General features: G+C 38.1%; 1 protein-coding gene across 2 annotated transcripts; it reads left to right on the plus strand.

Annotated features, from left to right (window-relative positions):
• The first annotated feature begins 15,386 nt into the window (after window positions 1–15,386).
• Window positions 15,387–22,599, plus strand: LOC139971646 (uncharacterized). Of its 2 annotated transcripts, none has more exons than XM_071978304.1 (4): window positions 15,387–15,703; window positions 18,045–18,383; window positions 19,735–19,842; window positions 20,202–22,599. In XM_071978304.1, the coding sequence occupies exons 1-4, from the start codon at window positions 15,587–15,589 to the stop codon at window positions 20,556–20,558; spliced, it is 921 nt and encodes a 306-aa protein (XP_071834405.1). In that variant the 5' UTR covers window positions 15,387–15,586; the 3' UTR covers window positions 20,559–22,599. The 2 variants fall into 2 exon arrangements, with proteins under 2 accessions (XP_071834405.1, XP_071834404.1); XM_071978303.1 differs by lacking the exon at window positions 15,387–15,703 and adding an exon at window positions 15,724–17,548.
• The last annotated feature ends 4,078 nt before the right edge of the window (window positions 22,600–26,677 follow it).

Below are 26,677 nucleotides of genomic sequence, written 5' to 3' on the forward strand. Positions count from 1 at the left end.
TAAAGGGGCTATACGCTGAACCATCCCCCTACCGACAGACACAATAGTAGAAAAGGAATTCTAGCATATAGTACATAAACATATAATTTAAATGTTCAGAACTTGCTGAAAATTTGAAATTTTTACATTTCACAAATTTAGGAAGGGAAACAGTGGAAAACCTTCCAGTTAAGACGCCTCACCTCCCACGACAATACAACTCAATCCCTCTCTTAGTATAAAAAAAATAGCGGTAGTTGCGACCCTGACCATCCACCACCCCATCCGATTCAGAATTTGCAAGAAGCGATATGCCCATGGACCCATATATTTGGTACCACTTACAATAGATGAGCAACTTTACTCAAACTCCAAAACCATGATATACTACCGCCATAACTTTGCCGTAAAAAACTGCCCAAATGATGCAGCCAAAATGAGCCAGTATGTATATTTAATATTTGATTTCCTCGAGGACCACTTCCCTCAAACCCCCCCCCCTCCATGCCCGCACCCTCCCCTCCCTCACCTCCCTCCCCTTCACAAGTCTCGATCCGTTACTGTACCTCCAAGAAATGTTCAACATGAACATGAAAATTACAGCCTGTGTTGTTCAACACATGACCTGAAGCATGTTAGACAGATTAAACCTCAGACCACCAGGATTATCTGCACTGTATTTGTATCTATAATGATAATGCTGATATCATTTAGTCATTTTCAAAACAAAACAAAAAACTGAAATTAATAGTTATACCCGGGAGAGAGCCATAGGCGTAGGAGGCGGGGGGAGGGGGGCTGGGGGGAATGCAGCCCCAACAAAACATTTGTCTGAAAATTCGGGCAATATGCTGAGAATTTTTCGGGCACCTATACTGAAAGAAAAATAATTTGCAATGTGTTTTTCAATGGTTAAACTTATATTATTATTTTCATTATTATTGTAACGACTTCCGCAATAATTCTAACCGATATGGAAGGGTAATAACACGGAAAATGATTGTATGTTATTGGCATGTGATGTAATAACCGATGAATGCCTATAATTATGATATGCACATTAACAAGTTGAAATTTTTGTTATATTTTTCGGGCAAGTCGTTACAGCCCCCCCCCCCCCCAAATCAAATTAGGCTCCTACGCCTAGTGGAGAGAGCTACCCTGCGTGTCAGCTACCGGAACGAACAGACAAGGAAATTCCGCCCACGGTGGTTGTATCAGATATATCCTTCCGATATTGGTGTATGAAACTGAAAATGGGATAGGCAGGGGTGGAGAAGAAACCCTGAAATTCCGGCTTCAGAGGAACAAAGAAATGTATATATATTCCTCCCACGTATAATTCGTCCCATTGTACAACCACTGGTATCCGTTCTGAGCACGTGCACCATGGTGGCAGTCACCAATTCAGGGGGTAGGCTACGTGGGTGGACCTGACTCATACGGAAAGATCTGTGTCGATCAATGTCAACCTGGACAAGCCTTATAGACCGGGTAATCGGATATGCACTTTACCATTATCATCCATGTAACATGGTCATCTGTCTGGTTCATATCTGCACTAATGGAACTTATTAACAAGAAGTCTTCCATGGCTATAAATGGATATAAGTTGAAGGGCTGAAGGCGTATTGTAATTTGTAATTCAGGCGTGCAGTATAGGTTTAGACGGAAGTCAATGAAGTTGCATGCCGGGAAATACATAAATGGGTACCGCACCACAATTTGAGTACTGTACATCCGCTCCAAGCTAGGTTAACCATGTGTCGGAGAAAAGAGGTAAAAGTACCTAATGTATAATGCAGCTTGTTTAAGCATATTATCAGTTACCATCATTGCTTGTTCTGCCTTCATACGAAAGAGCATAATTTAAAGAACAGATGGTGTGAAATACAGATGGTGCGAAAATAGAGAGGATCGAAGGTGACATAAACCATTTTAGAAAATTGTTTACTCCGAGCGAGTAGATGGAAGGGTGGGAGTTCAGTATGCTAAACTTGCTCCTCTTCTAGCTCAAGATCTAAACGGTCATGATATGGAACTTTGCGAGTGCTATGATAGGCCAATATCTTAGCTATATCATGTGGTGGGTAGGATATACCAGTTGAAAAATTCTATCTATACTTTGGCAGGTCTTGAAAGTGACGAATTTAGTGTGTAAGTCAATGGAACAATTACTTCTGTTTGTAGTGTGGACCCACCCAACCTCTTTTTTTGTATACTGTCTAACATAAGTCTATATATGACATCATCAAGCTGCGTGTGTCTCAATTTTTGTGAATGTTTTTTTTAATTTATTTACAAATATCTGTTTTCTGCAATGAAAATGGGATTTGCAACTTGTTGAATCTTTAAAGTTAATCTTAAAGATGCATGACCTAATCATGGCACTGTTAACTTGCAAATATAGAAACAAAATCAAAGCAAAAAGAAATTAAAATATTTTCATACCCTTAGTGCCAATGTATGGCATCACAGATTTAGAAAAATGAGAGCTCCGCGCAAAAACGGGGGCAAGATTTATCTTAGCTTTGTCGCGGGGATTTGTTCTTCACTGTTGTTGTGGAAGTTCAATGCAAAATACAGATCAAATTTAGGCACCAGATCCTTAGCGCCCTTAGTCCGTAATCTGAATAGGAACCACGAGGTTACTATACTACTTACTAGAATCTAATGCGCCTAGCGGCGGATAAGATCCGTGCTTTAATTCACCGTGGAAGGGGAATCTGTGAAAAATTGCACGAACTCATTGTGGTCAGTCGTTTAAACTTATAACCTTGTTTTTAACCGAGCTACATCGTTATTTCACCTACAGGCCTAATGAAAAATAAAAGAGTTGCACACGCAGTAGTTAACATTGGAAGGAGTTACAAGAGGAGGATCAGTGGCGTTCTAAGCGGTAGGGCGGCCCGTCATATGGTGCTGGTCGAGGGGGGAGGGGATGCCATGCCACATATTGAGCATATAATTATTTCAAAGCTTTGCCATCATTTTGCATCTAAGCCACCTTACATCAACAAACCTTTCTCGAACGGGAGGGGACACCCCTCCTCTAAGACCCCTCCCCCGGACGGCATCACCTGTACGGGGGAGGGGGCAAAGGACGGAGACGCCCCAGGTGCCAACTATATAGGTTCACCACTGAGGAGGAGTTAACAAAAGGAGGAGTAACTAATTGTATACACTTATCATTCTTTTGGGACAATAGCATTCTGCTCGAAACATGCAAGGTTTACGTGAAAAATTGTGAACGGCAAATTTAACACGCTCTTCGCGCCGATTTTTTTTTACTTTCAGGTTTTCACCGATGTTTTCTTATACACCGCTATGACAGACTATTTGGTTATCTACTCGATTTCTTATACACCGCCTATGGCAGACTATTTGGCTATCTAATTGATTTCTTATGCACCGTTTTGGCAGATTATATCTACTTGAGATTCCTGGATCCATACGCTCTTCCTCTCTTTTATGGAGTATCCCTATATAATGTCCGTTACACCTTCGGTACCTCCTTACTCTTATGTACCTCCTTCTATATGTTCTTCTGCACATGCAGTTCACTATGGAGGTTTTTACCTCCATGAGTTCACCTACCCTGCAGCTGCAGCCCTTTCATCACCTGTTACATTTCGAACTCACTGCCCATTGTTCTAACATGCATTGCTCAGCCTCCAATTAACTTGTCAGTACCATCTATCAGCTGTTTACTCTGTTTTCATCGCTCCCTCTGATGATGATCCGATGCTATATAGGATCGTTAAATCAGGCCCTCGACTGACTTTTCTAACCGTTATATACTAACCTGCAAAACAGACCATGCTGGTGTGCAATTCATTCAGCTAATGTATACTGTTTTATAGGTTATATGTCAGTGGCACTGCCCTTTGAAAGTTTCGCCTAAATCCGCCGCCGTCAAATTGGGTGCGTGCAATTTTGGTGGACATGACTAGAAATAAACCGATTATGTTTCCAGATACAATGGCAGATGCCTTTTCAAATACCATAATATAAAAAAAAGTATTAATTATAAAGACAAAAAACAAAAGCATTTTCAGGTTAATTGGCATTACTATAGATCATTCGCTCTCTATGTACTATTGCCATATGCATTCACAATGATAATCATCAAACGAGAAAACTCCAATCTTCTTCCCCAAATAAAATGCTGTGGGTTTTGACCTTTATTCTGGAATTTGTACAAAATATCCAGGCAGTTCGTTGAAGAGTCACCTTCAAGACACCGACATGTTCCTTTATTATAATATGATGGTATAACAATACAACCGGAAGCTTTATTCTAGCAACAAAGATCTCTGTCATTTATAAGGGGTGCACGATCCCAATTATGTTCCCATTGTTCGTACAAATAACGCTTATGAAGGGGTTTTTGTGGAGTCAAGCAAAGTTTTTTTGCGTTTATGCAGGGAGTTGTTATGGAACAACTCCCTGGTTTATGTCTTTGTCTGGTTCTTCGTGTGTTTACGTAATGCATACCGGTACCAAGTGTTTCCGTTCAAAAAGGTACGGTATACTTCCGTATATAAACTGTCCATGAAAACTTTGGTATATCACGTCCTTGATATATGCAATAGGTGGACAACTTTGTCGAGCTCACTTTTAGAATTGAAGGGCATTTCATCATTACGGGTATAGTTTTATTTTAATATCATATTTGCCAATGACTATATATTAATATCCCTCCTTAGCCCCCTCCCCGTCTGAAAGAAAAACGACTATGGTGGGAATCCAAATACTTGTTAACCTGATAGGCTCTTAGATTTCTTTATATTATATACGGTAATAATCGTTAATGTTTTCCTACTGAAAAAGTGTATGAGCGGCGAAGTGATCGAATAATATAAATTAAAACAACCTTCTGGTTTTATTGTCCTTTCACCGTTTTGGTCAACTTAAAATTTTAGAGTTAAGTCTGTTTTAGTTGCTTTAGTTATTTAAGCAATTGTTATCATATTTTGAATAATGCTCGCCAAGATTGGTTAAAATTGTTAACCAAACTCAGAAAAAGCTATTTATATACGTTTGGAAGAAAATTAAAGATGTGGAAACGTCGCACATGTTATCATTTTTTTTGTCATTCGTATTTTTAATTTTTTTTTTATTATTATTTTTTTTATGACGTTGTGATTCCTTTGCAAATTTGGTAAGGAATGACTTTAAAAGTATATACATATCTAAAGGCATATCTAAGTTTTGCTTATCATAAAAACAAAGCTCGTATGACGTCCTCACACGAATGAAATTTAACATGACGAAACTTTTAAAGAATAATCCAAAATAATGCGCTGCTGAAAATATCCCCAAACTTTTTATAGCACAGCGCGAGTGTTTATCAGTCTGTTATGGCAACCGACAACACGCGGTCAATACAGATCATGACGTCACTCGCGTCGCTATTATTTGACGTCACTCTGTACAAACACAACGTGTGCTCGGTATTGTGTACTTTTATTTGTGAAGTTGCAGGGAATGCAATGATATACGTCGATGTCTTTTGTTGTCCAATCAGGTGTCAGTTCATTGTTACGTCACTGTAGACTCTACACGCATGACCGGTGCTAAACGAGGATATATAACAGTTGAGGGGGAATGTTGTTTCTAGACGATTCTTACCAACGTATAGTAATTTTAGCATTAAAAGGTATCTCTTTTCACATTAAAGAATAATACACACCACATTTTCATTGAAATGAGGGCTTGATTATCTTTACGTTTAACTGCTTCTGAAATGTCTTAATAAAGTTGATATGATACGCGAAGTTATTTCGTTACAATTTGCTTTTGTTTTTGTCAACGGTGTTGTCAATTTACTTTGGGAGTCTATAATCTGACAAATGCACCATGTGTAATTTCTGGCGTGGAAAAAATGTGGATGAAAGTAACATTGTATCCAATTCATCATTTAAAGCTCAATTAAAGCAGCTATTCTTATGCGTCAGGCAATGTATTTGGTCAAATCTCTTCCTCTTTTTTTTATTATAAATAAACGTAACCCTCACAATTTAAATGTTCTTTTATAAAATGAAGACCAAAGTTAACAAGGACAAAAATTGTTAGGTCGCTATAGTTGCCTGCGTTTCATAACCCCCCCTCCCCCATCCCCCCTGAAAGAAGGAAACAGATACGAAATTCCGACGACGTCACAAGCATAAATTTTGTGTGCCAAACAAAATGCACTTGTCTATAGAATACATAGAAAAAGGCAAGTTTTGAAAGACATGGACAATACACCGCATATATAGATTTAATATAGCAAATACAATACAAAGATCCACCATAATAGTTCACATGAAAGGGAACTCAAAGACACGATACCTCTCTCTTCTAAATGGAAGCAAATTACAACTATCATTTATCTGATATTTATCAATTATCTAGAAAACCATTGTCGTCTTTGAAGCGTCATATACATGTTCAAAGCTTTGTTTGTATTGTTATCGACGTAATGATAAGTTCAATCATCTATACCACTACTCGTTTCAGTTTCATTCCATACATTGAACTCTAATCAATATTGGCCTCTTCAGGTGTCAACTTTATTTACTAAAGTCTATATAGATATCTTTACTAGCAAACATTTATGAAACTGATATGCATCTTATATGTATATGCCTTATGACGTAGGTCAATATGGCGCGAACTGCCCCAAAAGAAATACAAACAAAATTTGTGGATAGTACTGGGGTTGAATTCCATCGATATGTATATACCTAAATTTAAATCAAATTACGTATACTGACACTTTAAGAAATTTGCCTGCATGCCTGAATTCGAGCACAGTTTAATGATATCGGGATGAAGGAGTGCACATCCATGTAATATAAGCAATATGGTTAATTCTGTTTAAGGGGGGGGGGCGAGATAGGGTATATGGTTAGGGGTCGACGTACCGGCATGGCTAGAAAGCTCGGTCATGCATAAGTTACATGGCAACTTATATATAACTCTTCGCGGTAATTACACTACGGAATTTCCTGATGTAAGAATTATATAAGTCATATATGCTTTTCTTGGAAAATATCATATTACCACTATCCTATTATTAAAAAAGAATATATTGTATGGTTAATGCCAGGCTGATTTATATTGCTATTAAATGACTAAACAATATAAGCGAAAGAAACTATATTGTGAAATGTATAGTGACAGTTTTTGGTTAATGTTAGTAAATATCCTCTACGAAACGAAAATGAATCTATATAGCCTAGGTGGGGGTTTCCTTTTTCTTTAGACATAACCCTTTACAGTTGAATAATTATATATGTACACATATCAATTGCGAATTAATTGGTTAATTGGTTGTATAACTTGAGTCAGCTATAGGTTCCTTTATTATCAAAACAAAACAAATTCCACACCAGCGTATTTTGACTAACTATACAGGATCGTGGACCTTCAAGGTTTATAGACAGCTATCATGATAATTATTCTATACACAATATAGTATAAAACATGAAGAACCGTATATACATCCATGTGCGCATTATACCACCGCGGTATAGCAGATTATCTAACATAAAATGAAGCAAAGTACATATATAGGGGCCCTCAATGTGAATGGGTACCTAAGATCTGAAGGAAGGCAGGGACACAACCACCATTTTCGTACTGGTTGGGGGGGTGGAGGGGGGGTAAGATGTTACCTTGTCTACGGGAGGTATCTGAGGGGGAGGGGCTGCCCCTCCCCACAGTGTTAGGACGTTTTCCAAATGAACATTCCTGCTGGAGTTTTCGTCCTTCCAAAAGTTTACGTTATTCCTAGACATTCAAGAGTATAACTATATCTCAGCGGTGAGAGAGAATGCAATGGTGCTGGCAGTCAAATTAGTGTATATATTTTTCGTAAAAATTGATATCGTAAGACGTATTTCAGAATCCGGGTTCGAATCAGTTTCAAGAAGTATTCTAAGAAGAACACACCACAGTGACATCAACTATCAGGAAAATGCAATGTCTGTATTATTTCAATAATTGATCTGCAAAGTAAGTGAATTGTTTTTTACACCCAATCCTTTACCGAGACATTATAAATTGTTACTTTACCATACATGTTTGGTTGGGATATACATATATTTATATTTATATAGATTGATAGATAGATATATAAGGGATCACCTGACCAAGATCAGGTATTTCCATATAGAAATTGGTGACACCAGATATTTCGCAAGAACCACACTGAGGCTTCCACTTATACCATGTATAATCTGTTCGGTACGGTTGGATTACGTGACCTCATACTTCCTTCGACGACTATACGTATATCTTGGATATGTTTGTACCATGATCGCGACAATAATTTAGGAATATCATACCACAATTAGAGTGATGTTTATTCGCCCGAAAGGTGCCTAAAATGAATGTAATTAAGGTGATTTTTTTTCTGGGATGGAGGGGGTGAGAGTGAGGATGGATATATGGATTTAGATGCATCATATTATAAATGTATACCTGTTAAAGATAATAAATCCAGTTACAGATAATATGAGTGATATGCTTTTATCCTCACTGTGTAGTAATCAGTTGGTTATAACATGGAGCTATAAACGAGATCTCGTTTATAGCTCCATGGTTATAAGAATTCCATAGCTCAAAGTCGTCCAACTGTCAAGGTGTTGAAATGTACAGGGTGTCATGATAATCTAAGCCATACATGCAACCGGTATACGGCGATTATGTCAAGTGCAATGCCCTACGAGTAATTGTGGTATTGTGGTACTATACTGCAATGATGACAATGGTAAGAAAATATACTAAATATTTCCACTGTTTAACGTATGTCGTCTCTGAAAAGTTAAAGGTAATTGACCTTTCTGAATATAATGAAAAATTAAATGTTCATAACTCTACATGAGACTAAGTTCATATTTGTATAGGGATAAGGACCGTTGTATAACCCCGATTAGCTTTCTGCGGGAATGTTCATAAACACGTACATGTATATTCGTATAGGGATAAGGATCGTTGTATAATCCTATAGGGGCACTTCCTATATTAGATTGATACCTGTATGGAGCACATGTATATAAAGGCTACTATACTGGTCCCTTAACTAAGAGAATCAATGGAATATTGTATATTCTAATCAGATAGTGACCTTCCACACTGCAGAGGAACTGGGAGTGTTGTCATGTCTGTATTGGACGGAAATAATATCGCAAAGCTATCTTTTATCTTCTTGATCTTCTCGATGCTGTAAACAATAATATAAACGCACAAAAACACCACTATATTATTACGGTTCGTCGTCCAGAACAATATCTTCTTTCTCACCATAAACGTAGCGAGACCTATATAACTGTTTATGGTCATGAACCTATATAGTTACACAATCCATAACAACGGGCTATATTTTGTTTTCCAGTTCCGCTTTGTTAACCCCGTGCTGCTTGATTCCCATGTACGGTGTTCAGTACGGTGTTCCTGTTTTTCTGTATTCTTCTTTATATTTTGGTTAACCAACTTGTTGAACTATTCCTATATTTTGGGCGAAACTCGTTCCTGTTTACGGCTTTGGCGGAATCGTCATCAGTTTCGCCTTATTGTTTTAGTTCCATACTTCCGTGAAAGCGCACGCAACATGTTGCTACTTTGATCTGCAAAGTTACGAAGGTCACCTTCTGTATAGTTCTCTATTGAACTAATACTATGTATATGGTGTAACGTGCTTTTGATCTTCTTGATCAAGTATTAGACCTAACTTGGGGTGTTGGAGTGTTAGCTCAGTGGTTAACGCCGGTGCCTTTCAATCATAAGGTCCCCGGTTCGAGTCACTCCAAGATTAATGTATGTCGTCCAGTTACAGAGTTGTTGACAATTAACAATTCATAATCATGGACGTTAAATATAAATGTAAGAGACTGACTTAGGTCAGCTTGCGGCTTTGATAAGCCAATGAGGCTTCTTCGCGAGTTCCTGTTTGCAGGAGGATCTAATATACATACATACATACACACATATACAACTTACTAAACAACAATATCTTGTCTCTCTATCTATCTACATTATGAGTAGCTCTAGTATACGGTATGTCGGTAACAGGGCTAGTGGGAGGAGGGGCCGAGGCCATCGCCGGGGAAGTATTATACCACTGATACGGGGTTCACAACCCCGCCCCTTTTTTCATAAAAAAAAAACAATTGAGAGTTGTTATTAGCACTTAAGACTTTCATCCTAATTTTAGACCTAAATGTAGTCTTTCTATGGCCCAGAATGCACCATATCACTTCCAAACCCAGGTCGACCGTTTTTCTGGGGTATAGGACCCCATATCCCCTGCGCATACGTCTTCAACTGCCTCAGTCGATCGGTCACTGGGATCAGTTGCTGGAATTTTGAATTTACGGTCTAACCCCACCCCACCCGCACACCACCCCACCTTTGCAATCATTCGCTCGCCTGATCGGTATATACATGTGTATGATGTGAGAATACGTCCACATCTCTCCGCCAGTCTCAGATGATTTAATATTTTTCAATAGTTCGAACACTGCTTGAAACAAACTGCTATACGCGGTAACTGCCATTCTGACATGTTTGCAATGTAATGTATATAATCAACACATAATATCATTGCCGCAGAGCTCATATAGGACAAGGGCCCGATACTCCCCGAGGAGGGAGGATGGGGGGGGCAACTTCAATAGCAGGGAACACATGTCCGTCACATCTCAATTAATACCTATATACAGCGGCAGAATGCAGAGGCTTTTGATCGCTGACAATATTCCTTGAGGTACTTTTTAAGAAAAAGTCGTCCAGGAAAGAACCTGGGCACGAAAACCAAACTACCGAACGACTTATCCGCTCTTAACCCCAGTCCCCTTGCATCGGGACTGTGACTGTGTGATCATCGTCGGGTGTGTATCACCATTCCCCTCGAAAGGGAACAGATGCTACATTATGATCTTAGCCAAAAGGCCGAGAGGTTGTTTCTAACTTCCGCGAGTTTGGATGAAAATGCATTGCCAAGGTGATTATTCCTATAACATCGACTACATACACTGGCAACACCGAATTCCGAACATCGTGAATGAGGTAGCATATAATTTCCGGAAAGTTGACTTGAACATTTCCGGGCCGCTGTATTGATCATTAATAGGTTATATTCATTTGACCTTGTATAGGATATAAATGTGTAGAGCTACCGGTATCCGCGTAAAGATCCTCGCCTCAGTGTGTCCTGGTCCCGGAGGAGTCGCCTAATTCTTCCCCGACTGAATGTTAAAAAAATCTAAACGTCCCCCCTCCCCTCACCCCCTAACCGACTGAACGTTTTTTCCTCGACTAACGATGGATATCAATCGCAAATTGGGTATGCGTGCATGCATGCATGCAGGCACCGCACCCCCCCCCCCCCCTTCACCCAACCACCCCACTTTGTGCACGCTACTGGCTAGGTTATAACCCAAGTAGGGAAGGCGTATAAGGTTATGACACCGTATAAGGTTATGACAGCGTGCGAGAGATCACTAATTTTTGAGTCACCAAGTTCATCTTCTTGGTCAAATAATGAAATACGTATATATATATATATGAATCATAATCGCCCACGCGGTGCGTGACCTTGGCAAAGTACCGTAATGGATAGGTCGTGCAGAAGTAGAGTGCTGCTAACGAAACAGTCACCACACAATAATATTATCGTTGTTATAAATAAATTACATGACATTTTACTTTAATCATTTTAGTATTTACTTTCGATTGATTGACTTTTAGTTTCACTCTTTTTCCTGTTTTTTTTCCCCCTTATTCATTTTTTTAATTGTTATTGTCCTGGATTATTTCAACGCTGTGTAATCCAGGGCATCCGACTTTACATGTCCGCATCGAACCTGGTTCTAGTCTGAGACGAATACGAGACTCACATGTGCTATCATTGGCTGAGTGGGTCCCGACCCAGGGTATACCCTGGAATACGAGACTCACACTATCATTGGCTGAGTGGATCCCGATCTAGGGTATACCCTGGAATACGAGACTCACACTATCATAGGCTGAGTGGATCCCGATCTAGGGTATACCCTGGAATACCAGGCTCGCACTATCATTGGCTGAGTGGATCCCGATCCAGGGTATACCCTGGAATACGAGGCTCACATTATCATAGGCCGAGTGGGTCCCGATCTAGGGTATACCCTGGAATACGAGGCTCACATTATCATAGGCTGAGTGGGTCCCGATCTAGGGTATACCCTGGAATACGAGGCTCACACTATCATAGGCTGAGTGGGTCTCGATCTAGGGTATACCCTGGAATACGAGGCTCACATTATCATAGGCCGAGTGGGTCCCGATCTAGGGTATACCCTGGAATACGAGACTCACATTATCATAGGCCGAGTGGGTCCCGATCTAGGGTATACCCTGGAATACGAGACTCACATTATCATAGGCCGAGTGGGTCCCGATCTAGGGTATACCCTGGAATACGAGACTCACACTATCATAGGCCGAGTGGGTCCCGATCTATAGGGTATACGCTGAGTCCAAGTTCGTAGACAATCTGACCAAAAATAAACATTTAGAAGAAGAAGTTAATTATTTGAAAAAAAACTGGGTGGGATAAATCACGTTATTATAACGCATGCATAGAATAGATAAATACAAATTTGAACAGTGAGTTAGATTGTATGTCTGGCTATAACAGACTGATGAGGTAACCCTCAAAACAATGAAATTCCTACCAATTAACTCACATTCCTTGTGAACAACGAACGAATACCAGCAAACCAGTTAATACCTTTTTTAATCTCCAAAATGGGCGTTGACATATTCACGCCCTTAATTTGTATAAGGGGTGCATACATTGATAGTGCACTATACAATAACAAACAGAAACCCCCACGGAATCCCGTCAGAATAATCGATGCGGTTATTTAGGTTATGACTAAACGTGCAAATAAAAGTCTAGTCATGAAGGGTGATTCCCTTTTTACCGATGACTCATGCAATCGGTTTACACAGTTATATCCAGGTGTCTAAAACTTGAGAAAACCAGCCCTTGTTTTTTACTAATATGTGTGTTTGGGTGTATGTATGTATGTATGTTTGTGTGTATGTACGTATTTATGTATGTGTATCTGTATGCGTGTATGTGTGGGTGCGTGTATGGGAGCATGTATGTGCAGGTGTGCGTTTGGTTTTAGTCTATTTTGCTTTCGCCGACGTCGTTAACCTGGTAAATGCAATTTTCTTTATAGTGTCCATTTAATACCGAAATAACATTTTTTTTTTGTTTACTACTACCGTCACTCCATGTTTTGTAAATACCATGCGAGAATAATTTGAATTGAAAAAAAAGGAGAAAATTGTAAGTTTCGTTCTTCTGTAACTTGTTTACGGTTGTATAATGACAAGTTACTATAGCCCTCTATCATTATAAAATGCGTTGGTCAATATAAAGCAATAAAGTACACCTTATTGTACACCATGGAGGATTCACTCCCATTGCTTGCTGGGAGTTTATTACGGAAATCGGGATATATGAGGGTGAGGGGAGGGGGAAGGACACAATCATTATGACGCTTATACTTTATGCACACGCAGTTTATTATGACAACGAAGTATAGGCATATACTGTTAGGATAGGACACAGGCAGTATATGTATACATGTTCGAATATATAATGCTAAAGAACACATAACGGTTACCAGCAGGGGGCGGAATGGGGGATGGATAACAGGTCATATGAATTACCTTGTGATAATCCTGAAATTCAAGTCTATAGTAAATATATTTCTCTTGGAAAAAATACTTGACACAGTGTATTTTTTTCTTCTTATATAAGTAATTATTATGCAACACAACAACGTACCACACTGGATTGATATGGGCAAGTCAACATCTCCAGTGTTTCCAAACTACTCTTGCCATAAATTTCAACCCGGTCGAACACCAACCCTTCAATTTTTGACAGATTTTTGCACGGAATTATGCTAGTAGCCACTGTCAGGAACCACGTGTTTTGTCGTGACTTATGGCTTAATGAATGATTTTTGGTACAAATTCATTTGTGACATGACTATTAGAAACAAATGGTATACCACTTAAAAGTTTAAACACAGTGAGCATCATTCCTGGAGGAAAACCATTGGACTATCGGCCGACAAATATATATATGATAATATATATATATATTAATATATATAGCTATATTTAAGCCAGCTCCTCGCATGCTGCAAATATCAATTAACTTAACACTTATTGATCACAAGTGACTTGCATAAATATTTGTGAAGGAAAAAAGTTGTTAAAATCTGCGTTTAGGTAGTCTGCTATACATAAACCTAAACAAGTTATATCCAGGCGCGTAGCAAGGAATATGCCAAGGGAGGGGCGAACCTGTAGGCAAACTATCAGAGTCGTAGATAGGGCATTGGAAACTACCTAAGCGTAGCGCGACCATGAGTTGGCGCGAAGCGTACAGAAAATTTTGGCCGAAAATGCCTCCCAGATCGCTGGAAATGGCTTTCCCAGGCCGTGTTAGTTGCATCTAAGCATTTTCTATTTTGAAATTACTAGCGATATCATAAAAACATACAAAAAAATAAGCTCATTGGGGGGGGGGGGCGGTCGCCCCTTCGCCCCCCCTTAGCTACGCGCCTGCTTATATCTATATATATATATATATATATATATATATATATATATATATATATCTATATATATTACAGAGGTTATTATTGTAACAAGCATTATGAAACATTACACTGAACGTGCCACAGTTTCTATTTATACTTGTTGACAAGTATGTAGCCATGCATTAACCTAGTCCTATAACGTTCATTAATCAATAGAATAAAAACAGATAATTGGACAAAACGTTAGTAGAATGATCTCCCTTAAACACATTAAAGAGAAAAACAAACACAAATTACATTTCCGTCTCCATACAAGGGCTCACGATTTTGTTCCGAACAGCTTGCCTTCTCAATCTTTCTGCTTTTCCTTGGTTACCTGCAATACACAACACAACAACAAAGCTTCGTTTCTCGATAAACTGCAACGTCACATTATGTGCCGTGTGCAGATACAATAGTTCGGGCTAATATGAATATGCATTATTTGTTGTCACAACAGACATGCGTTAAATTATTCCTAGTTACTAGCACTGAATTTAAGCTGATTCCAATTATTTAGTCAGTTTTGAGCATTATTTCCCAAATATTTTCTTATGAAATCTGCGTTTATAACCAACGAGAAAATTCCAGCTATAACCTTTGAAAAATATCGAAGGAATGTAAAAGAACGCACGCGTAGCTTCCTTGTTTACACTTTATCAGTGCCTCCTCCTAATATGAATATTCATATTCCTATTTCCGCAAAATGGCTTTGGTGCTAAGAATAGAACACGCACATAAGGTATATAGTGCAGAGATTATTACCGACAGCATCAGAATCAGTGACTAAGACTTGAGTCATCAGCAAGGATATACCTAACAAGTTTCAAAGGAAAATAACAGGGATTCCCACAGCGGAAGTGAAAAATCTTTACAGCAAACAACTTTTCGTTCTTTTAACGGAGTTTTGCACTAACATTATAATTTTATAAGCGATTCCTAAGTCGAAACTGAACACCGTCTAAATGGTCATGTATCCCACTGTAACAATGCCTGCCGACAACGACTTTCACCAAAATCTGCCATCGGTAAGCGAAGTTTTGACGAGCATGGCGTCTGGAGTAATTGCATCTGATTCGGAGGTGAGTAATGGCTATATCATAGGTCAGGTAGAGGATTCCCCGTCTGATATATTTCTTAACCATTCTGCATCATGTGTATTGTGACAGGTATGACAGGAAGCTAGTTGAGTTAGGACTAAGCCTAGGCTAGCTGATTAGCCCTAACGAAGTTCCTAGCTTAGACCTTAGGGCCTTAATTCCCTTACAAACCCTAAATTAATGTACCTCAGACTACGCCGCTTAACAAGTTGAATTTATAAGAAGCACGTCGCATATACATCTCTTTAATTTAGGTCATGTTAATCCATCGGTTATTTGGTATTCAGATGCAATTGGAGAAAGGGCTCGAAGGTTTCAATATCCTGAACTGCAATTTAAATTGAGGTTTCGAAATAGTCTAATAAGATGCCGTTATTTTATGCTTTCCCGACCATTTGTATTAAACATAAAGCATAAAATGTAACTACACATACGTTTTATCAGAAGAGATCATCACGATTTTGCTTTGAATAAAATTCATGGAACCTCGAATTCGAACAAAATAATTAAACAAGTCGTGTTACTCTTGCTGCATACATTTCGAATGTTCTCTTGAATTTTTGTTTATACATAGGCTAGCCTATATACGCGACAAAAACCACGCGTTCAGTCCAAACGCAATTCAATTGTGAAGCTTCTTTTAGTAGCAGGAAACGTTAAAAATACTCTCACAGTGGAGACTCCCATACAATTACCGGTTATAGGCCTACACTACAGCTGTATGATAACTTATACAATACTCAAACGCACACACGTTATGTAGCAAGCACAGTACGTACAGTGTATGTGGTTCAGAACACTATAGAAATCCCTTTCTGTATAGAGTAATACAAGTATTGTGCTTGTCCACGTTATTATGCCTAGGTACGTACACACATTGTGTTCTGTATTACTGTGTGTTGTTACCATGCAGGCTATATGACCTTTGCTTCGTTCAAATCATCCAAGCAAACATTGTACACGTATGCCGTGTACTATGATCTGTTTCGGATTTTCTCATGACCTTTGACGGAAAGAGAAAATAAATATTTGTTGAGGGGAGAACTGAACCTTGCAGGTTCGATGGAAATAGTGCAGACAAAAATACGACTTAGAAATGTGCTTAGAAATGTTAGAAATAAGAAACAATAACTAGGAAGTTACATGTGACTCGTAAACGAGGAATCAAGTAAATTTGGTTGGTATAGTTTGTTCATATGATCTGTTTACTGAAGGTTGGATAATATTCACAATGTTAGTCCTACACTACACTGGTACATGATTATTAAAGTGGTTCTGGGTTGATCATTGTGAGTACTCAATGGTAGAAGATGTTTGCTGAAAATACTTTACTGGTTGTTGTCAGTAGAACTTAGATGTTCCTAACATTGTAGATCACTCCTTTTACAACAAAGACAGAAAAAAGGGCTTTCATTCAACATTAAATGAGGGGGGAAATAATAAACACATACATAAAACAGCAGGAAAAAAAAGAGGCGAGAGAAAAAGAGAAAGAAATAGAATAAGTTTGAAAAAATACATGTTCCATGCTTGAAGTGGTCCAGTAGTCTTTTGAACTTAAGAGGAGTGGGAGGTTCCTTGCTTGGGCAATGTGGGCGGAGTCTATTAGTAATTTCTAACGTGTGGTTATTATGGGGGATGATAGGGTCTAAAAGTGCAATAGAGCCGTCGGTGGTAGACAAGCCACTACATTTTATAAATACCAAAGTACAGGAAAGTTGCATCATCACTTGTATTGATCAGTTTGGAATTAGAAAGTCGCATCAAGATACCACTAGAAGTAATTGTATTTTGGGAAAATATTTCGTGAAATTTTTAACTGTCAAGGTATCATGTATTATCTTTCCTGGTCATTTTCACAATGTAGAAATTTCATTTGAAACTTAACAAGCAATCTGCTTTTAATTTGTTTATTTTGATTGATGATGTCTCGATTTAAAGATTTGTCATTTTTCTGAACGATGGTTACAATATACAGCTTTGACTTAACAATTTGAGCTATTGACTGATTTTCATATCGAGAGACGATGCTTAGGACCGTATTAAATAATTGAGGGCGCTGAGTCGTATTACAAAAGCGGCACTGAAAATCGCTGATTTGTAACCTTCAAGCAAGACAGCTTGAAGGAAATAGTTCATTTTGGTGTGTTGCTTGTGACCTTACTGGTTGTCGACGTGTGTAGCTCTACCTAGGAAAAAGAAAGTAATAAAAAACCCTAATATGCAGGAAACGGACATTGGTTTAGTACACAGATCGTTTTGTTCAACAGCACAGTATAACTGGTTTAACCGTTAGCGCTTCATTCTGTTTTTGTTTTCACAGAGATTTACCGGTTCGGAAGAATTAATGGATATATCAAGTGGTTACACCACCAGTGCTGTACATCACACCACACAGCATGCGATACCAACGTCTGTGATAACGCCTACCACATCTCTCGCGAATGGCTGGTTGGAAGCACAGAACAGCAACTTACACGGAGGCTTCGTACCGCCGCCAGTGTCATCATCAAGCGGCATGTACGCCATTCCAACTAGCGCCATAAGGAGCGTACCCCAGAGTCAACAACGTATGATTCCTGGCGCCAGACTCACTAAACAAGACTTGGATCTTCTGCGAATGTCACCTTCAAACAGCAGAAGAAGAATTCGAGACGATGAAGTAAGTATTAAACTGAAGCTTCAATTTGTTAAATAATCGTCATGATTTTGTGCCCTCTCATGGCTAGGGACTAGGTTGTCTATAGGCTTGGCCATTAATTTGCAACGGGCAATAATCTTTATTATTAAGTATATTAACTAACATGTAGAATGTATATATAATATATATATATATATATATATATATATATATATATATATATATATCTAGGAGGCGGGTAGTTTGTACGACATAATTATATGAAAATCGAAAAATGGAAATGGCATTGTGCTAGTGATGTATCAAACGGCTGTTTGCAGATTTAGCCATTAGTACGGTATACTTTGTATGTTGTCTACGTGAATGTGAAAGGCTAAGTATAATCGCTCTGTTATGTCAATTAAAATGTTGGGGAACTGAAAAGGCTGGATTATTAATGGCAAAGACCAAAGTAATTTCCTGCATATCCGTTTAATTTCTACCCTAATTGAAGAAAGAGCGCTTTCAATGTATAAGGGTCTGGCACAATACAATCTCAATGATTATTCCACTGAGAGAGAAAAGAGCCTAATTGAAAACGCTACAATGCAGATAACAGATTAAAGATTTAAAAAAAAGGGGGGGGGGGGAAGTGTTTGTAGATCATTCAACGATAACGGGTGGATGAAGCCAGCACCTCATAACCCCGTATTTTTTTTTTTTAATTGTGTCCGTGTTTCCGGGAATAGTCAACAATTTGTATCGGAAGTGACTTCACTCAGTAATTATTCTGTTACAAACAATAAATACACTGTACCCGGTGGTGCTACTTCCACCGCCGCAAAATGGTTCCTCACAGTGTTACCCAATTATTACGAGTATTTCATTGTTTAAATCAACATGGCAGAAAGACAATAGTCTACAAAATGGGGATGTGTAACAAAAAAAAAAAACTTTCTGCGAAGTTTCGCTGTTTGCTGCATTTGGCCTTCAAACTTTCTGTATAGGTACGGTAAACACCAAAAACAAATTGTCGCAAAAAAAGACCGCAGAAATAATAATTATAACAATAATTCTAAAGCGCAAGAGATAAAAGATCGCCTGTGAATTCACTCCCACGTTGTTGCATTCTTCCCGCCTAAACACAATGCAATACCCCTCACTTCCTTCTCTTTTCACTTGTTGTCTGTTCGTCCTCAAAGGATAGTAACATTTAAAGCCGCTCATGACAATAGAGTCCGTTCACTTTGTAGTTTTCGAATAAAAGCTTTCCATTGTGATTCTTCTTTGCCCTTTATTTTTTTTTTTTTTCTTTATAACTTCGTTCGTAACTGAGTGTGATTTTTGACAGCTAATTGGTAAAAACTTTTTTTGTTTTTCCTACTCTTTTCAGCTGGCACCAGACGAAAGAGTCAAAAGGAAACAGAGAAGAGAGAGAAACAAATTGGCTGCCGCGAAATGCCGCCAACGACGTGTAGACCACACAAATGCTTTAGTGCAGGTACGGTGACCTTCCGCTTTACCCCCACCCACCCCCCCCCCCAAATCACTTAGTCTTCTGTTACTGCACCTTTAGGTTTCACTTACACGCAGCTCGAATTTGCTGAATCAACTCATTTGTTGCAGTGTTTTTCTTTTCAAACTCTTAAAAAGCCCCCTGTCATAAGATAGAAAAAAGTGATTAATTTGTTGTTATTGTAGCCAGAGATGATCTCATATCACAACAACAATAGCCTCCATTTTGTTTAATTTACCACAGTTTCTTTTTTATTGTATATAAATATATTGACAACAGTGCATTTTTCATTGGGGATTAAAATTCGTTTAAGTAATGTTTTTTTCATATTTGCCTTTTTGCAGGAAACCGAAGAATGGGAGTCAAAGAATACTACATTGGAACAGGAAATGGCTAAATTACAACAGCAGAAAGAGCAGTTGGAGTTTATTCTGGAAGCTCACAAAGCGATGTGCAAGAAGAACAAAGAAACAGTCAACAACCCAGTCGTCAGAGAAACACCAAGAGCAACACCCAAGAAAGTTGCACCCCTCACCACGCCGTCCACCGAGGTAGTCACCCCGACCAGTGCATTTAAGAGGGAGGTCTTTGAAGATTCTACTGATTCGCTCTCATCTCCATCTTGTGGAAGGGAAGTCAAAAGAGAGAGCAGCTCCGATTTGTCGAGTCCTGAGGGCAATAGAACTATGATTGAGTTGTAAGTTGACCAGGGGACTGATCTGCTGGATATTCGTATATCTGTTTGAGCATATGAGGAGTCTATATGCTGTGGATGGCGAGTTAGGGTTTTCAGTTGCAGCTGCGATGGTGCACTCTATATCAAGACTTTTACCTCATTAAGATAAATGATTTGCGCCAAGAAACTACTCGGTGTGTTTCTAAGTGATACTTGGTTGATATTGTTCCAGAGAAATTATGGTCGAGTGGTGGTGTGTGGGAACAATCGAAAAAGGTGGAGGGACTCCATTTCGCTTGCACAGAAAATGTCTAAACAGTAAGAACCGCAAAGGAAGGTGACCATTGAACAACATGAATGTGTTAATGTAATGATTGCAAAACACCATTACAATATCTTGCCATTCCTTCCCTACAAGAATTCCCTCCCCATCAATATCATGGCATCATCTTACAAAAAGAGTATTGTATTTTCTATAACTAGCTGACACGGTTGGTAAAAAAAAGTAAATTTGTATACCTGAGCTTGGCAAACTGTTGACAAAAAGTAGAAACCGTCGAATCTTCAAGGTCTAACCCAAACTAATCGAAATTTTATTGAAATTAAATGAAAATATACGCAAGTAATATTGCCTACAAGTTGTATGGATTGAATTACACCTTTTTGTTTTCCTTCTATTTTTTCGGAAACTTTGCGAAAGTAAGTGAAAGATTTGTAAAATAATAAATGTAGCATATTTGTGACTGTAGGTCAATTTCATGAGAGGTTCATAGCAAGGCTTTCAAAGAACTTTGGCTTCCAATTCCAGCGAACTTGTATTCAAAGAGTTTTTTCCTCGTTGTGTGTTTTATTCTTTTTTTTTGTAAAGAAAAGAAGGAGAAAAGTAAATGTATTAAAGTGAAAAAAAGAGGGAAATAAAAACGGAAATTCGGCTTGAACACGGGTACGCCGATAAATCGTTTTAGAGAGAAAAGTGGAAATAGAAGTTATAAACTTTCTGAATGTACAAGGAGGTCTGAAAGCTTAAAAAAGGAAATTGGAAATTAATGTAAGGATATTGCTGACTCATAGCCTTGGGGACTAGGTTGTGCATGGTTATGTCCGATGGAGGGCGGGCATTCCGGTTGCTGCCATTAATGGAATGTACAGACTTTACCCTGCTGGGTGTCAAGGCGGCTGCCTCACCGACGAGGCGTATAGTTATGGTCGCAATATCCCTAATGGTTGTTTCCTTTAACCCTACCAATATTATTATTATTATACTCAGTGCAATATAATTAAATATATGTCAGGAAAGTGTAATATCTGCAAGTTATTAAGTTGTTATGTAATTTATTTGTCTCTGACATCTTTGTTTTGTACATTTTGGTTTTTTTTTTGAGTTTCGTTATTAAAAGATGAGAAAACCACAGAGAGAGAGAGATAGGGGAAAAACGAGAAACAGTAATTAGTTTTTTAGATTTAAAAAGTTGGTCATAATGGTGGTTAATTGTTTAATTGGATATGTTTTTAAGTTTATAATTATGGAGTTGTGGTCATAGGATCAACTGAACAAGGAAGCGTTGTACTTAGTTGCACGATTCACATGAGGACTTTGCAAATATGATTCACATGAGAGGACTTTGCAAATATTTTTCCAAGAAGAAAAAAGAGAGAAAAAGAAGTCTGACGTTTGGAACGCCACGAGTCTCCTATACTCATCATATTATATATTCTTGGGATTGAAATGATCATGTTAATTTCGGTACTTGCCGTGCCGTTGTTTTAAGTATCTATTTATTTATAGATTGTTTTCCCTTTTTTTAATCTTCTTCTTATATATGATCGTGTCAGATGGCTACGTATAAATGTAATCGTTAAAATTTTATGCAACATCGCTTCATTTCACTGCCAGTTCGTGTAAATTGTTTGAGATGTGTGTATAGAGTGTTATTCTTATCGTCACATGTTACGTAATATCATGTTACATAATATCATTAAATATAATTGTTAAAGAATGAAGAAGTCTCGCAGGGACGGTCAGGTGCTGACTGTGTCGTTAAATGAAATAAAAATTTGCCAATTTACATCTTGTTTTAACTTTCGTGATTTAATTTGTCTTTCAAGCAGCTTCATGCGGTTTGGAGTAATGAGATGGGACGGGGGAATTAGGGGGTTTCAGAGGGGGGGGGGGTTCAGAGGGGCTACAAACACTGGACCCTGGGGTCTATTAAGCGGTTGGGAAAATATGGGATAAAGTAAGATGTGAAATTGAGACCGTTCTTTTGTTCTCAGAGATCTGTAAGGTCTCATGCAGATTGCAACTAATGCATGTATTGTGCCGTGCATTGCTTTAATTCATCGAAACGGCACATTGCATGAATGTAAAAATTACAAAGATTTGGTTTAATCGACTGGTAGTTGGAAAAAATGTTGGAACCAACACCTGCAGGTTTCCTGTACACTGGGGTGGGAGGGGGTGGGGCATGGTTGGATGATCCGCCTAGATGTTGCTACACCTCTGGTTTTAGTGTATGCTTGGCGTGACTATAATATGCGGACAAACCATTCATTCCACAAGGTGTTTTTGAATTGTTATAACTAATAACCTGAGTATACCGCAGCTCATGGTGTGTTGCCTTAAAAGCCTATTTTGAAACAAATCTACAAGTTTCGCAACACGGCGTATACCTCTACGATGATCTTTCTGCATTCGACTGTTCAACTAAAAAATATCACGTTTTACCCCTGAATTTCGCAACCCACCGCATGGCCGGCCTGAACCAAGCATAAACCACCTGTGTCGAAATTTAAATAGTTTCAAGATGACACATAACAGGCACTTTACAAAACACAATGTATTTTCACAATACTTTACCTATTCAATGTCATTTATAAAATACAGTTTTTCCTTTTTCACAGAAGAGGAAGAAAAACGATACGGTGCATAAACAACACAAAACAAAGCAACGTATAAAACAGTTTAAATAAGGGAACCACGCTCCAGTTGTTCCAAGTATTAAGCAATCCGATAATATAAACGGAACTACAAAAAATGTCTTTTTCTTACAAATTTAGGCTTCTTTCACAACTTTCACTTTACAACATATTCGACATAGAATTCAACTAATAATTCCAAAATACCAACGTAAATCGATGTTAGCTGTTCTTGCCAAAACAAGCTGAGTTTAAATCCTATGGAATTTTCGTCGAGTTGTTTACTATAGTCTTGTTGGATACTTTTCGCCAACACATGTTATATTCTCACATACTTGGACAACACTCAATCATTATAAGAGACTTATATCCTATTAAGATTTAGCTGTTTCGATCGTGGGCCTGAAAGGGATATAGTGGCGAATCAAGGGATTCCATAAGGAGGGGTGCAGCCTTGGGCTCATTGAGGCGGACTCCCTTTGATCGGGTCTGGGGTCCTCCCCCGATAAAAATTCATGTCAAAAGTTTAGACCCCCCAAAAAATCAAAGTTTAGACTTCAAAGTGTGCATTCTGAGGCACATTTAGACTATATAAATTAGGTCTATATAAGTACAGTGCTAAATGCAAGGTTGTGCTTATAAAGTGCTTGAGTGGGGTTTAATATTGGGGGGGGGGGGTGTATTGTACAGCCGTAGTAGTTGTCTAAGTTTCTCCGGCTGAATGTGAAAAAAAGCCCCCGACTGACGATGGGAGGTAGAGCCCATGTCCCCTCCCCCCCCCATCCCCATTGCACACGCCGCTGTAAAAACTGTTAAGTTCGATGCAGAAAATTTTGTATCCCACAAAATTTTATTTAACACACTGTAATGTTTCCTGTTTCATGCTTCTTTGCAAACTCTTTCAGGTTTTATACAATTAATGATGTTCCCACACAGCTAATTTAGTGATGCAATACCTTGCTTGTATGGACTGAGACTCCAATCATACTATTTCAGTATATTATTTACCAACTGGTTTAGGTCATCGTACAGCTAAAAGTATTTCTTTGCAGTTTCTGATTGTCCAAATTTCAAGGTCAGCGGACAAATATGAACGATATCGTCCTAATCACTCTAATGGGCATATAATATCATGATAATAGCGGCAACTCCCATCAAAATCCATCAAAGATTGACCATTTTACAAGTCTTTTCTCAATTCAAGTTTTACTATCAATAAACATTAGCTAATTATGCACATTGATGATGTACAAGGATTGACTGGCCTAATTTATCCCTTCGTTTATAGCTCCATGGTTTTTACAACCTTCTTCACAAGGACACTGAACACAGGTTTGTGGCCTAACGCGATTTTGCTTTTTGAAATATATTATTGTCTTCTATGAAAAGAGGGACATCACAATATTCAAATGATATATTAATTGGGCATGTAATTTGGGGTTAACTTATTAAGGGTTAATATAAGATATCTTGATGAGCGCAACACTTTACGTCATCGATTCCCAGATTTATCAAAACTACAAATGTGTATATCTTGGAAACGAAAGAGCTTTTCGAAAATTGTTAACAGAGTTTGAATGAGATTATCACACACAACAAAATGTACTTAATATGTGGCAAATAGGATATTGGTGTCCGTATAGTACCGGATTATGCATGGAAGGCTGCTATACGTTAAACGCAAGTAAATAGGACTTGGAGGTTCAATGAGGGGGAAATGTTTCTGTGGTGCAGTAAATGTTTGCTGCAAGTTTGTACATGATTGGCCACGATTTGACTTGCTAGCATATTTGAATTCACTACCGATGACCTTTGAACACACTATAGCTTATACAACAGAAGCCACTATTCATTTTGGATTTCCAAGTAAAGTGGCATACAGCTGTCCCTCTACACACGTGACTGATGATGCTGAAACACATGCTAGCATTTGAATGACGAAAAATCTATATAATGACTTATAATAGGCAAGCAAATTCTGAGAAAACGATGAAATGGAAAAAGAAAACAAAAATCCAGCAATTGGAATGTATGTGTGGATCGTTTTCTGGTTGCATTCATTACGTGCAACACTCCATAGCCATGGTCGCTTGCTATATATAGCCTATACTGATCCTTGCGCAACCAATCCAATCATTACACCATATTGGCTTCACAGGTCATTATATGCATAGCCAATCATTTAATTTATTGTTGATCTCATTTAAATCCCATTTTAAGAAAAGATTATAACAAGATTTTTCAACAAATGTGATAGCGACAAAGACCAACAAAATCAGTTAAAAAACGAGAATTCAGTTAATCCAGGATAACAAATCCCTGGTTAATCCCATACACTCTCAAAAAAAAAAAGGTTGGGCAAATATTTACCCCAACACTGGTTACTTGTGTATCCAAGCAACTTTTCATGACGTTTTGATCAATAAATAATAATATGCAGGCAATTTTGACCAATATATCACTGTTTGGCAATTAATATTAGCCAAACTGGCGTAAATTTACTTGTTTTGGGGGCAAATCTTCACCCAAAGTTTTGGTTGGATACATAAGTTTAACTAGCGTGGGTAAATATTTGCCCAAAATTTGTTGAAAGTGTATAATGATATTAGACTGTTTATTCTCGTTCTACGGGTACCGTACGTTATCTAATGGAGTTAATGCTTTGAAGAAAAAAAAACTGTTTTTAATAATAAAATGAAGGAAAACGACGCCTTTGATTGATTTTGCCAAAATTTAGTGAAGACTATATATACCATGCTCATGGCGCTTTGAAAATGTGTGAACACAACGACTATTATCTGTGATAGCTTAGTGGCGTGCTATTTCAGATGTATATAGGCCTATATATATATACTGACACAGTTACAGTTGTGGGTATAGGCAATAAGCGTATATAATATAACAAGTATATAAGTCACAAAGTGGTATCGTGAGATGTACGTTATAGTATACAAACTCGGGTGATTGAAAGTCATTTTCTCTATTCAAAGAATAATTGTTTATAAATTGTTTATTCCATCATGATCGTTATTGATCATTATTATTGATTATCGTTATTGATCATTATAACATCATGATCGTGTTCGTACTTAATATGAAAATGCTGTAGCCTATATATATATAGAAGTCATTTCAAATGGGAAATTGTATCACTTCAAACGATACTTTGGGCACATATATGCGTTGGCATGAAGTCAGGTATATGTAACGGATGTAACGCAATCGAAC

Source organism: Apostichopus japonicus, chromosome 8 (assembly GCF_037975245.1).
Source record: "Apostichopus japonicus isolate 1M-3 chromosome 8, ASM3797524v1, whole genome shotgun sequence".
Classification (NCBI taxonomy): Eukaryota; Metazoa; Echinodermata; class Holothuroidea; order Aspidochirotida; family Stichopodidae; genus Apostichopus; species Apostichopus japonicus.

Coding starts and splice junctions, on each gene's coding strand:
- LOC139971646 (XM_071978303.1), top strand. CDS start 17,360: ATGATAGGGTCTAAAAGTGCAATAGAGCCGTCGGTGGTAGACAAGCCA. Junction 17,549..18,044: donor TGAAATTTTTAACTGTCAAG/GTATCATGTATT, acceptor TTGTTTTCACAG/AGATTTACCGGTTCGGAAGA. Junction 18,384..19,734: donor GAAGAATTCGAGACGATGAA/GTAAGTATTAAA, acceptor TACTCTTTTCAG/CTGGCACCAGACGAAAGAGT.